At 41.5% G+C, this 14181-nt stretch overlaps 1 protein-coding gene across 1 annotated transcript; it reads right to left on the bottom strand.

Annotated features, from left to right (window-relative positions):
- Positions 1 to 1638: 1638 nt before the first annotated feature.
- On the bottom strand, positions 1639 to 10899 carry LOC311495634 (rhombotin-1-like). The gene is made up of 5 exons (XM_084555156.1): positions 10522 to 10899; positions 9723 to 9936; positions 6185 to 6310; positions 5735 to 5843; positions 1639 to 2369 (listed from the first exon to the last, which is right to left on the bottom strand). Exons 1-4 carry the CDS (start codon positions 10541 to 10543, stop codon positions 5738 to 5740), a joined length of 468 nt encoding a protein of 155 aa, XP_084411282.1. The 5' UTR covers positions 10544 to 10899; the 3' UTR covers positions 1639 to 2369; positions 5735 to 5737.
- Positions 10900 to 14181: the final 3282 nt, after the last annotated feature.

The raw sequence follows: 14181 nt of genomic DNA, 5'->3' as shown, positions 1-14181 counted from the left end.
AAGGTATAATAAGCAGGATCTTCCTAACAATGTACAAACTTACACAAAAGTAATGCCTTTCATTCCTCACTAATAACACTAGCAGTGTTTGAAGATTTATTTATCTGCAAAGAGTCCACGCTCCACCTGAAATTTCTTCTTTTTAAATCTTGTTTGGCAGTGTTCCCGACATGTCTGGGCTTCAGCATTTGGAAAGTTGGTGTGCAGCCTCCAGCCAATAACAGGGTAGAGGGTGTGAGCACATGACTAGAGTGAATAGATTACTTTGCTGTTTCTGTCTCCCTTTGTTCTGGATGTATAACAAATTGCAGGTCTGTGTGTCTTTTCGATCGAGGGTGGAGCTGAGCTGAGCACATATTGGACAGGATGAGGCCTGTCCCTCAGCATCATTCATACAAAGTCCTTGTGCTTTGTGCTTTGGAATGTAAATGCTATAAAAACCAATTGGAAAAATGTTATTTTGGCTGTGATGCTTTGTTTTAGCTAACGCCGCTCCCTCTCTTCAGTCATTCTGTCTTGACCACTGCTGCTCATTCTTTTTTGAGTTGAATATATAGCCTATATCCTACCTTAACTTAAATTACTTATTTTGGCTCAGCAGGAACTGGCTGTGAAGACAAACTTGACAATGTCATTAACTTTCAATTTACAGTCTACTGTCCCTGCTCTTCTCTCAGTGCTCTACAACAAGGAAAAGCCACGCACCAATTTTTTTTATTTTTTTTGGAAATCTCCTAGATTCTATTTCATTTTTTATAGAACTTTAGTTATATTCATAACTCTTGTTTTTCCGCAATATTATTTCCTGTAGGCTACTCTGTTGCCTTTCCTATGGCTGTTTCCTTCTTCAGATTTGGCCAAGATTGCTTGATGTAAAACACATCACACCCACTCTGGTGCATCAGTAGTGTACAAACCACAGATTTAAAACTCCAGTGCAGTGTGTAATTCAAAGACATTAACCTGGTACTGATAGGTTTAATTGGAATTATTTGAACTCGTTTGACAGAGGCTTGAATGTAACAAACATTCATTTCAGCTTAAAGGCCTCCCATTATAGCATAAAGTATCTTTATCCAGTATTAACTCTCTTTTAGCTCTGTTTTTGGTCCCTAACGCCTTCAGATGGATGTCAAATACTGGGCTTGTTAGCATCTAAAGCTGCTTTCTGTCCGCCTACTAGTCTTTAATGTTATATTTCTGTTGCCTGGTTAGGAGATTGAAGTGTACAGAGGGCCGTCTCACTATAAATTTCCATACAGCCAAGAAGAGATGCAGACTGAGCAAATAATGTGCCCCTTTCATGGTTTCGCATTGTTTTCGCATTATTCGATGCAATGAAATATACATTGCTGCTGCTTTTAATTTGAGTTTAACACTTGGATGTGCAAATCTCATTTGCCAGCATGAATTTTAGAGGTGTGTGATGTAGAAAACATAAACGTCAATGCACTCAGACAAGGAATTGACTTTTCCCCATAGCAGGAGAGATAGATAGATTCTGGACTGAGTAGATGACATTTCAAGGTTTTGTATTGGATTTTTTTTTGTTGAAACAGATTATTAGACAAATTATTATTGACATCATACGTCTAGAGGGAATCTTTATGCAATTTCCTTCCTCTAATTACATGCCAACACCCACTGATTATGGCTATATCAGCAAATAATGAGCACACAAGCTGAAATTAAACTCCATTTTAATTAGTCAAGGAAAAAAAAAGCTTGAGAGCAGAGCAGGAAGAAAACTAGTGTGGGCCTGGAGTCCCGTAAAGTCTTCAGAGTCGAGCGGAGGAAGGTTGGAGGAACAGTCCATCCTCCTCAGCTGCTGAACTGAGCCAAACAACATTTACAAACACGCTTCAGTTTGTTTGGGGCTTCCTTCAAGCAAGCTGGGTGGGGTTCCCCACAAAAGAAACTTCAGTGGCTGCCAGAGCGGTCCAACATCACAGGGAACTTTGTGTTTTTCTTTGATGGATGACTTGCTTGATGCTATGTGTGGCCTAATTAGCTTCACTCCATCCATCTAGTGTTTCACATTTGGCCAAACAGACTCTTGCATTATTTGCACACACTGGTTCACTGTATTTCTGTTCACTGTCCACATTAAGTGCTCTGGAAAAGATCCTCCTGATAGTTTCATTACTCCATTTCCAGTCCATCCGATGAGAAATGTGAGTTTTAAGGGAAACAACCACAAAGCCCTGCAACAGAGTTCAAACAAGGGCTGCTGGAAATCTGTCCAATCGGTGTTGTTTGGTTTTTTTGTTTCGTTTTCTGTTCTTTTCTTCCCCCACACGGTTCAGTCTGAGACAAAAAGCTGATGAGGAGTGTGCTGTTGTTAGCTTCTTGGTCCAACTGGCTCTGATCTACAGAGAAAGAGAAAGAGAGAGAAAGAAATATAAACCATCTATGGGTCATTCTGTGAGCTTTGAGGGGTTTAATAGGTTTTAATAAAAACATATGTTCAGCTTCATGTGTCCACTAATTGCGGTATAATATCAGAAAAGTTCTGTGTCTTCCAGTAAATTGTGGTTTATATTAGATATGGTTGCGTGGTTAAAAATAATATTTTTCAAGTCTGGGCCAACACACTAAATACTCGATATGTTTCATGCTTAAGTGTCATTCAAGGTCTTAAATGAGTGGTACAAATGTCTTTCGTGTCTGAAGTGTCTTCTGTTGCATATACAAACTACTGAAACTCATCATTGAGCCACTTTGGCTCACAAGTCTTATCATTGCAGTTCATTTATTGTGACTCAAATTGCAGATGCCATTCTTCTGCTCACAACCACCGAAAAAGTATTCCTCCGCACCAGAATATAGTCCCCCAACAAGTTCACTATTATATTTACCTGTTTCAATAACATTTGCCTAAAACAAGGATTTATGACTGCAGAGTAGTATTTTAAAGTCAAAACTATACACATATATAGTATTTTTCTTTTAAGAACAATTGGGTTCAGGTTTGAGAGCCAAGGATCAATGTACTGCTGTTTCCCCATAAAGACTGGCATTCATGCGGAAATAAACTGCATTTCCAAACTGTGGTAATCTCTTAGATGAATTAAACATTCACCCAAAGAAACCTAAAATCACTTGGGTTTTACGCACTGTGTGCATTGTGGTGTATTATTTATGAGATAAATAATATTCTGCTTAGTGGGTTTCTTTGTTTTTCATTGTTTCTATTACACTCTAGGCAAATAAAGGAAAAACATAACACAAAATGCAAAATTAATAAAAAATAATGAATGTTACATTTATGGATCATTGAACCCGTTCTTTTCATCCTTTATCATTTCCAAATTGCTGATTAAATAAATCCATAATAAGGAAATAAGCATGCAGTGAATATCATTTCATCCAGCGCCTTAAGTAAATTCATCTGCTATATTTAGAGTTGGAGGTGAAAAAGTAAATAACTGCAATTCTCCATAATGAAATTTTACTGATATCCTTGTTCAAAATCTGTTTGATGAAGGTTGTGTTGGGTAAGTATGGTATGGTACATGATACATGGTCGAGGAAGAGTGAGACCCAAGAAAAACACAAATATGCAGTGGTTCAGAGAACACATCAATGTAAAATGAAAAGGGTAAGGGTAAAGGGTAAATCCCATCAAATCAAATGAAAGCCAGAAAGCCTTCGGTGTAGCCATACCATCAAATCACAACCACATTCCTAAAGTAGACATTCCAAACACAAAAGATACCTCCTTTCTCACCTCAGTTAATAATACAGTTGCCTGAATCCAGCAGAGTAGTTTGCTGGACTCTAACACTATAAAGTCAGCATGAATGCTGCAAGACCTAAAATTCAACCAAAACTCTCCAGAGCACTCAAACTGTCCAGTGCAGCATTGTGTATCTTATGAACTGTAGCTATAGCATTATAATGACATGTTGGGCTGCTGGTGGCTTAAGGGAATGTTTCTGAACTGGGCAGACCCTGAACCCTTCATAATTGTGGACTCTGTGGTATTTGTTGCACTTGCTTTCAACCCTCCTCCAGCCATCTGCCCTCACGGTCGACCACTGCTCACACACCCAACACGAGGTTCAACAAAGGGAGTAGCAGGGATGTACTCTGCTCCCACAGGATTTATTTGTCTGCTGCTCAAAACAGGCAACATACTTAAATTACAGCAGCATTGGTGGGTCACCTAGGGTTATAGTATCCATCTGTAACTATCCTACTATAATAATTTATTCATTAAAAACGTTGCAGAATGCTGCTTGGCACTTTTTACGTTGTCATTCCTGTTATCTACAATAAGAGCTGAGAAAACGTCACACGTCTCAACAGTGTCATTGAGGGTGTTTAAAGCTCTTATGTAATGACTTTGTCCAGACTCAGAGATGGTAGGATTAAACTTTTTGCTTAAGACGCCTGAGAACTGCTTCACATGTTGCAGGATACAATGAAATGTCATTTCAGTGTGATCTGTAAAATGCAAATTGCCAGCAGCGGGTAACACAGTTTTGTTTAAGTGCAACATGTGACATAACTGTGCATTAATCTCTCTTAGTTGGTAAGTTACTTTGTTTCCATGCAGCTTTTGCTCTGTTTTAGGTCTCTGCCAACTTCTGAATGGTCTGCTGAGTGCTAACTGTGCCTAGTGCATAGCAGGGAGGAGTTGGTTTATCAGAGGTTTTTGTTTCTTTCTGTAGATGGTGATTAACCCACACATTAAGTGCTTCTTGAAGGCCAGGGAACACCAAACAGCCCTAAAAAGAATAACCAGCAACAAAGTTAGGCTGTGACTTTGCCTTTGTCCTGATCAAAAAGTTGCACTTGAAAGACAAGAGCCAACAGGAAAGCCACAATGGAGAGTTGCTATTACCTTGGAGGCTAGCATGCTAGGAAAGAAAGAAACTTTGTACTATGCACCTCTGTTTGAACTATCTGAATGTTACGATGAGACAAAGATGTAAAACAAAAGAAGCCTTCTGTGTGTGACCTATAAAATTTGTGGCTTTGCTTACTTACTTGTGGTTTTGCTCACTTCCGTTTCGCATTTCGTGCACTGTTTCGCTAAGCTGAGCAGCAAATCAGGGAGATCTCTCTTACCTACATACTCTGGCACTAATTAGGCTTGCTGAAAAAGCAGCAGCAGCGTCCCAACCACTGGCAACAGTGCAGGACACACCACAAAAAGTATGACCACAGACACTCGTCAACTGCCTGACAACGGCAAGCAGCAGACACTCAGTATATCCAAAAAGCTTCAAAAAGGCAACTGGACTTGTAGAGTTTTTTGAGAAGACGTTTCACCACTCATCCACGTAGCTTCCTCAGTTCTGAAGAGAAACGTCTTCTCAAAAAACTCTACAAGTCCAGTTGCCTTTTTTGAACCTTTTTGGATATACCATGACACATGTTTTACATAGAGGACCTATATTGGAGAGGTCAAAAGATTTGGTGATTGCACAGACAACTTTGCTTCTCTGATTTACAGGGTGAATGATTATCAGTTTCACCAAGAGGGCATTAAGTGACTTACAAATTTGTCTCTCAGTCTGTTAATATGTGCATAACATATTCAAAAAGACTAAATGAATTCTAATGTCTGCTGCCTCTAGTTTGGAGTCTTATGTCTACATATGGCCGTGTCTGGGATGAGCTAGTGAGCCCGCTTGTATACCTTCCAGATATCCCAGCGCATGGTTTAGTTCAAACTGTCAGAGCAGCTGTCTGGGGCCGTAATTCATCATCATCAGAATATTACCTCTTATTGAGGCTGCCTCTCAGTGCTGCCATTAAGATGGCCTCCTTCATAGTCCAGCTGGCACAGGATCATGTTGTTCTTGAGGAAAAACCTGTCTCCCACGCAAAATCTGCAGAGAGAAATAAAAATATGGAACTGGGTCTCGGTTCTTGCTTGAGCTGGAGTGAATCACGAGGACCCAGAGGAGCATTTCAAGCATATTTTCAGCATACATCCACTGCTATGATCATCAAAAAACGAATCTTGCATGATTGCTGCCTGATTAACTAACCCCAAGTGATGTACAAAGTCTTCCACCCCTCAAGGTTTTAAAGGGCACTTTGGATTTCATCACGTTCTGATTACAATGCATTGGTAATATGCTCATAATGACCGGTGAGCTCACTAGTACACCTCCCAGATAAGTCAAGTGAATTTGATCTCTCTGGCTAATTGCTTCCCTAATCTTACCTCTGGCGGCAGAGCTGACAGGCAAAGCAGTCTAAATGGTAGACGTTGTCTCTGGCTCTCATCACCATCTCAAAGGCAGGGATCAGCTTACTGCAGGCTGCACAGTTCCCTGTCACCCCAAAGAGCCTGCAAAGGAAAAAAGGGCAACAAGCAGGCCGGTTACATGAATGCACACACAGCTACATTTCAGCCAAAATAAAGGGACAAGCCTAAGAAGTAGCCTGTGTGTCTCGCCCCAACCGTTGCACATAATCACTTCAATTACTGGTGGTGAACAGCACTGCATTTCCTGCAGACTGTTGATGGCTGTCTCCGCTCCCACAAATTCAGAGCTCACATCATCTTATTTATGAGTGCAGCTAAGTGTGAAAAGCCATTCAAATAAACCCTCTCATTTTAATTATGAGTAGGTGATGAGATGAGCCTCTCATAATAAGAACCGCAGCCGTGCCACTGAACTATGGCTGCAACTAACCATTAGGTTTATTATGGACCAATCTGCCAATTCAACAGTCCAGAGACCTGAGGTTTCACTCTCGCATATGAGGAAGAAAGGCAGAGAAATGCTCCAGTTTCTGAAGCTGGAAGCAGAAAATGTTTTCACTTGTCATGCGGCCGAAATGATTAATTGTTTCAGCACTACAATGCAATGCTGCCAAAATTGGTACAAAGCCACCGTTGTAAGCAGTTCATTAATTCATGCATTAATTAATTCATTAATTACCACTTAGCTCCTTTTTTTTTTTGTTCCTTTTTCGTACCTTGGCAACTACTCAGAGTATAGCTTGCTTCATTGTTGCTTTAACAGGTTTAACTCCTGAACAACTGGCTAGAAATGTAAGAAGCAGGCTCCTTTTGCATTGGTGTGATTAAAGACCCAGCAATGCTAGGAAAAAAGTGAGAATGTTCCCACGTCGTTACAATGTTCCTACTCTGCCAACCCTGTGTGAAGGCAGGCCTGCAGCTTTTTATCTGTTCCAATCAAACATTCTCAAAGAAAAAAAATCTCACATACGGAAGTGTTCGGAATGTCAAATGTAAAAGTTTTCATGAAATGGATTTGACTTGGATCACTAGCCTGTTATATCCACTGCTGATAGGGAGCAGGAAAACGGAGATTAGCTGATATGAAAATGTCAAAATTCATATGAAAATATCACTTGCTTTAAGAAGCAGGAGGGTGAGACTCAGTTCATTACACTTTTTCTGAAACTGACACTTTATCTGGCCACGTTTTAACCGCGTCCTCAAATTGCCTTGAGAACAAACTCTGTGTTGTTTTAAATACTCTGTGCCGGCCAGCTGCAGATGGCCTCACCTCTTATTCACCTCTAACAGAATGAACAAATAGCTCCCAAAGAGCCTGACACACATGAAGACAAGTGGCCGCTGCTGATTTCCATATTCCATTAGAGGCCAAGCAGAAAGGGAGCTTTAGGAGGAACCGCTTGTGAAAAACTACCTCCGTGGAAGGAGGGGGAAAAGCTCGGAGCATGTGTATCCCACAGCCTCGGACAACAAACGGAAAACGTCATCAAACGAGTGACCAACAGGGGAACAAAAGCGAGTCCTAATTAACACAATGTTCTGATCTAACAAGCCTGAGTCCTTCTCAGGCACCTGGTGGGTTTTTTCCCCTTCTCCTTAACGAGGCTATGAAGCTCAATGCTAATTCTCTACTAATGGTCCAATTAAAAGAAATCACATGGTTTTAATCCCGCTCTTCAAAGGCTTTTGGTCTGCACCCTTGCAATGATGAGGAAAACAGGAGGCAATCTAGCCAATTTAACTGTCAAAAGGGGTTTTGGTCTCTTAAGTGCAGCGCAGCTAATGAGCGACTTAGCTCCAACCAAATCCAGCTGGATTGTACATGAGACTAACACATGAGTTCAGCAATGTGGCTGAGATATCAGGAGTTCTCCTGCTGACCCGACACCCAGACGTCGTTATTTCAGGAAAGAAAGATCGGGTGCGTATAACTCTTCGAAGAGCCGTTTGAGCCAGGCTTAAGTTTGTATATAAGCCGTGTCACAGAGATTCATGGTCTAAAGTTTGCTAAGGTGAAAAAAAATGCCCAACTCAAAGCATGTTTAAAGCACACTAACTCCATCTTACAGTGCATCACGGTGACAAGGGGAATGATGAATATTCCTCACTGCAAAGGATTTTATAGAGGAACTGTTCAAACAATCTACAAGTATCCGAGGGGTTTATAAGAAGTGTTTGAAGTGCGTTAAGTGTTATAAGTGTCCTGCCATACTGCATGGCGGATACATTCATAGCAGACACTTAGGGCGTTTGTGCCACTTGGGCAAATGAGTTTTAAATTTGAATAATTTCCTTTCTTGTGACTATAGAAAACAATAACTATTCAAGAGTCAGGAGATGGGAAACAGATAGCCTAGCACTGCCCAAAGCTGCTAACAAAATCTGCCTTTACATCTATAAGATACATCTATAAGCGTAAAACAGAGGGTTATGCACATTCTCTGAAGTTACAGGTCACGGCCAAGATATATGCAGACACATTATCCCCCCTGTAACTGAAAAGAGTAGACACATCCAGGCTGGCTGTTTTGCTGGGTTTCCAATCTGGATGCACTGCTAAGATAGTTAGCTCTTGTCTCCAGCAAGAAAGCTAATAAGCATATTAGCCAACAGTTTTCCTTCACATCCTCAAAAGCACGGTGTTATAACGCAGCAGCTATTATCAAATCTTCATGCCTGTTTCTGTAGTTACTCTGCGCCTCCTATTTATTTCTCTTTCCACTGTTTATTATCATAAAACTAAGCGAATTCTACTGAAAGTTCAGAAAGTTAAGTGACCACAGAAAGCCTCGCATTCATAAAGCACGAGCTGCTCCGTTCTGGCTTCTCTCTGTATTTCGTTAACAAAGGCTCAAACATTCAGAAAGGTCAGCAGCCTGCCTGTTCTCTTACTGTACACTCAAAATCATTATGTTTTGGTCCAAGCTGTGTAAGCTCACTGCTGACTCCTGCGTTCGTTGTCAGCTCTCTTGAACATTTAAACGTCCAAACTGCTTCATACACTGAGGGATGTAATATTGTTGCTGTTTAAAACATGAATCCAGCAGACAATCAATAACCCTACGCGGGTTGAGGCAGAAATGAAATGTGTTGACTAAAGACTTTGATGCAGAGCCCAAATATGGAGACTCAAACGGTCTCAAGTAGTAGATCCAAACATGGGTAAAACAGGCCTGCACTCACATTTGATTTAGTGCTGGAGGTGCAACACCTCATATGTTAGGGAATAGACTGCAGACAGTTGTTTTATTGTGAGCAGTTTGCGTCAGTTAGCTCTTTTCATCAACAGTTTTTATTTTGCTATTAATCATTTATTGCAAATTCTGGCAGTTCATTGGCAGCGATTTCTGAATTGATTTGTGTGGGAGCTGCATGATGCGCCCAGTCGTTCTCAATCCTGTCCCATTACACCTGCGGAAGTGCTTGCTCTGGAGGGACGACCAGGGATATAAATGAAATCGATTTGATTCCATTTGTTTGGAAGCCATACCTCAGGTAGTCTCTGCGGCAGAGGATGAGGTTAGCCCGGGTGTAGAGGGTGGAGCCCACCCGGCCCAGGCGGCAGTCACAGCAGGCACACTTGAGACAGTCTTCGTGCCAGTACCTGTCTAACGCCTGGAGCATGAACCGGTCCCGGATCTTCCCGTTGCAGCCGGCGCAGCCCCTCGGCTTCTCTCTGGACTGGAGGGACACTAGGGACACGCCTGGTGTGGAATAGTCCAACAGGTAGAAGGACAAAGACAGACATAAATGGGGTGAGATTTCATGCTGAACTTTCACAGTAGTTTTCTGCCAGGGAGGAGAAGCAGAGTAAATTTCATTACACTTAATTTTAATTTTAACTGTTTGACAACTGTCAGTTTTCTACTGTTAAGATTATAAGGCATTTTGTTCGTGGCATATAGTCCATTGCAGTTACTGAAGCAAATTCTGCTGCTTTTCTAAATAGTTAAACCATAGAAAACAGTTACACCAGTCATCTCTGGTATTAGTTCAGACTCTACAAAGCTGTTAATGGTGTGTGACATAGGTCAGTTCACTCATATGTATTTAAGTCAGATTTAAAGGAGGTGAATATGTGTCCGTCCAGTACATCACCATGTCCACCACCGCTAACTACCACCTCAGTACTAAAACGCACAACGAGATTAACACCTTTGTGACAGAGTCATTACAGGCGTCATAAAAGTAGACACGGGAGTGGGATTAGATCCTACTAGGCTGCACGTTTGCATCTATTAAAGTAGGAACACATCAGTTCAGAAGAAGAGACGCCTCTTTGTACTCACTCTCCTCCTTGTCCAGCACCATCCTTCTGGAAAACGACAACAATCCAACAACGGGAGAAACGCCAATCCCTCCCTCTCCTGCGTGCGAGGTAACACCGAGAGGAGCGACAACACACACGGAGGGCCTTGGCGCACGGCGTAAACGACTCTGTCAGCCTGGAGTCGCTCAAACTTCAGCCCCGCTCCTCAACACTCCCCGAAGAAAGCCGAGAGGAGCAGCCATAGAGTCGCTTTTTTCTTTCTTTCTTTCTGTCTTTCTTTCTTTCTCCCTTCTGCGCGTAAAAATAACCCGCAAATAGACGGAGACAGCGTCGCCGAGTATCACCTTGCCGGCAGGGGAGATGTCCCGAAATCAAGAGCGGCTGTGCCTTATCTTGGCTGATGTCAGTGCATAAGTATTTCTGTATCTGCACAGGCTGCGGCTGTTCCCCACAAATGAGCCCGTCTGCACAGGCAGAGCCTCCACACAGTGCTCTCTCTCTCTCTCTCTCTCTCTCTCCCCCTCTCTCTCTTTCTCTCTCTCTCTCTCTCTCTCTTGCTCTCTCCTTCTGCAAAAAAAATCTCCCACAGTCAAATGGTTTTCTCAGCGCTGCGTGCTAATTATATAAAGTCATTATGCTTAGATCTGATAGTAACCGCCCCCTCCCTCTCTGAATCAATTATTCAATACACAGTCACACACCAGGGCAGGCCGGGCCTGAGGTGTTTTAGAATGAGCTTATTCAACTCCAAGGACACCAATTATCTCCAGGGCGCCCTGTAGTCAAAGCTGTGGCTTTTCACCAGCGACAGATGCACAGCCCCTTGCGCGCGCTTGCACACGCACACCCGTGTGTATTCCGCGTGTTCATCTCTTATTTATGTCCTGTTTTTAAGTGATAATAGATTGGCCGAGGGTAAGAATATGACAGCATTAGAAGATAGCACAAAGGGCGCGCACACAGAAGCAATTATGGGTTCCTTACCTATTAGTCCATAGAAGATGGTACAGCAATGGGCGTGATTAAACCTTCAGACTCCATCATTGTTGGAATATGAATAGCCTAGTGCATATAAGGGGTACTAAAAAAGAAGTTATGGGTTACTCTAATGAGGTTACTGAGGGTTTCTATAAGAATACTTTAAAATAATTACAGAAATATTAAAGGAATGGCTTTAGATAAATCCTCAAGCCTACTGTGTGACACAGGAGATCAAACTAAAAATAAAATATCACCAAAATCCTTTTAAACTCAGGATTAGCTCTACTAAAGACATGTTGTAGTGATTCAGAGTCATAGAAGAACTATAAACCTTGTAACATGTTCATGCATATAAGAGATGAAATCCCCCAAACAGCAATAAAACACTGTAAGCTTCCAGTTCCAGACTTCCAGTAGGAAAATTATAGAGATACAATGTTCCAGTATGTCAAAATAAAATAAAATAAAACAGCAGCTCAGAGTAGATTCCCTTTTACATACTAGCCCATGTGTGAATATTATCAGAACAACAGAAATTAAATTGACTGCATATATTCATATCAAGTCAAATATTATTTCAATACCAAAACAGGAAGTGGCAGCTCTATAAAGTAGCAACAAACTCACTATACGCATCACGCTGCAAGAATATTGAGGAAATACAATAAAAACAGAACTGTAGAACATCAACAGGTCACCAGGAGCTCATTAGTGGACCTACGGTGCTACGAGTTCCTGTAGTGTTGTAGAATGTTGATTGGACCAAATAAAATAAAGTGCCCTGACACTATCAAGGTTGCTTTGGAAAGCCTCAGTCTTCCGTCTGAGGTGAATGAAAGTGTGAAAAAAAGGCTTCTGAGGTCCTTGGATGATTCAAAATTAACACAGTAACAGGGTAGAGGACATCCCCTTGAAGTTGCAAAGTGACTTTAAAAAGAACTGCCAAAGACTGCAGGTCCTCAACCCTAACATTGCTGTGCAATATTATAGGTTTGTTAGAGATGCCATACCTAATTTAGAGCAGTGTCACACTGCAGGTTTGGTGCTGCATATTTAAAAATGATGATAAAAACACTAGAAACCAGTATACAGTACTATATCTAACATACTGCATAGTGCTTGAACATTATACCAACAATAGAAGATTACTGGACACTTTAATTACACTAGAGCAGTTAGTGTTTACAGTATGTCATTGTAACCATTGTACCATGACTCTTTGTACGAATATTATATACTGGCAATGAAACCATATAACCATATACCAAAAGTCTTACAGCAGTCAGCCATGTCATTGTTGTAGAATATGACTGTGTGAATACCACAGATGAATTCTAAATACCCTTGAAACTCAATTTTGAGTCCCAGGCCTCCTGTAAGTCACTATATTGAGGATATGGGAACAAAGTAATACCAAAGGGTATTTAAAGGTCATTATTTAAAGTTAATATTGAACACCACAGACACATTATTGGTCCCTTACATGGATTATTGGAACTTTATAGTGATTTTCAGGGGGATTTTCAAGGCCAGCGCTCACCCCAGTCCATAAACAACACGGCAGCCTGCTTCCAAATAGATCATCCGGCCCTAAATCCTCCTCATTAGACGCTGTGGCATAAACAACTGTTCTAACATGGCCCCTGGATCAGGTCACACTAATTAACCAGCACCATCGACTGACTATTCCTCATTATCCACCCTCTCATCTGATCGCATATAGGCCGTCAAGACAGCTAACGATCAACAGACTAATTAATCAGCTGATGAGGTGCAAGTGAAGCTCCGGGTTCCCTCTTCATTTGCGAGACACATGGGAGCTAATTAGTTCAATTATTAATGCATCTAATTAAATAGTTTCTCTGGGTAATCATGGTTACAGTCCCGTCCTCCATCCGTTGCGGTGATAAATGGATCTGTGGTGCATTAGACCCCTTTTGTCCTTTATTTTGACATACACTAACTCCAATGCAACGGCTGGCTCGGACTAAACATTACAGGCTATTCACAGTCCCGGACCCCATTAGGCTAATTGCACTAAAAGCAGTGTGTGGCTGACATTAAAGGTGAGCTGTGGTTAGGGCTCTAATTAGCAGTCTATGAAAATGGGAAGCCCTTTTGGCCATCTGCTACAGCTTGCCATCATGTCCTCGGTGTGAAAAGGGCAAAGACAAATTTAGGCGATGTTTCGTAGAAGGGGTGTTTGTCACATATAATGTCACGAGAGACTGGGTCACTGGGAGCACATTTCATACAGTAACAGCTGAATTTACGGGAGGGAAAACCAGAAAATGGCTGCAATTTGTGGCAGCCTTCATATGGTTTTCCATGTGAAACCACACCTGCTGTTTCCTGTCAGACTTGAATGAAAAAACAACTTGGAGCCCAATTTCTAGCAACCACACTTCTGTGTCTCATACTAGACTGTGTCCAGTCTTGAAACAAGCCACCTGAAAAAACAAAAAAATACAAGTTTTACCAGCTGGGCTTGTGTGAAAAAAGCATTCGCTCCCTAAATGACTAAATTGTTTTATTAGCCACTTAATCAACAACGTTCCATACTGCAAGGTTAACTGATTTGGGCTGGACTGGACACACAGGCCTGATGACTACCAGCTATGCTCAGTCAGATCATCACTGAAATAAACCACCTTCAGAAGCATTCAGTTGGATAAAACATTAAATATTCAAATTCAGG

Source organism: Chelon labrosus (genome assembly GCF_963514085.1).
Source record: "Chelon labrosus genome assembly, chromosome: 11".
NCBI classification, from domain to species: Eukaryota; Metazoa; Chordata; class Actinopteri; order Mugiliformes; family Mugilidae; genus Chelon; species Chelon labrosus.
This window is presented reverse-complemented; position numbering and strand designations above follow the sequence as displayed.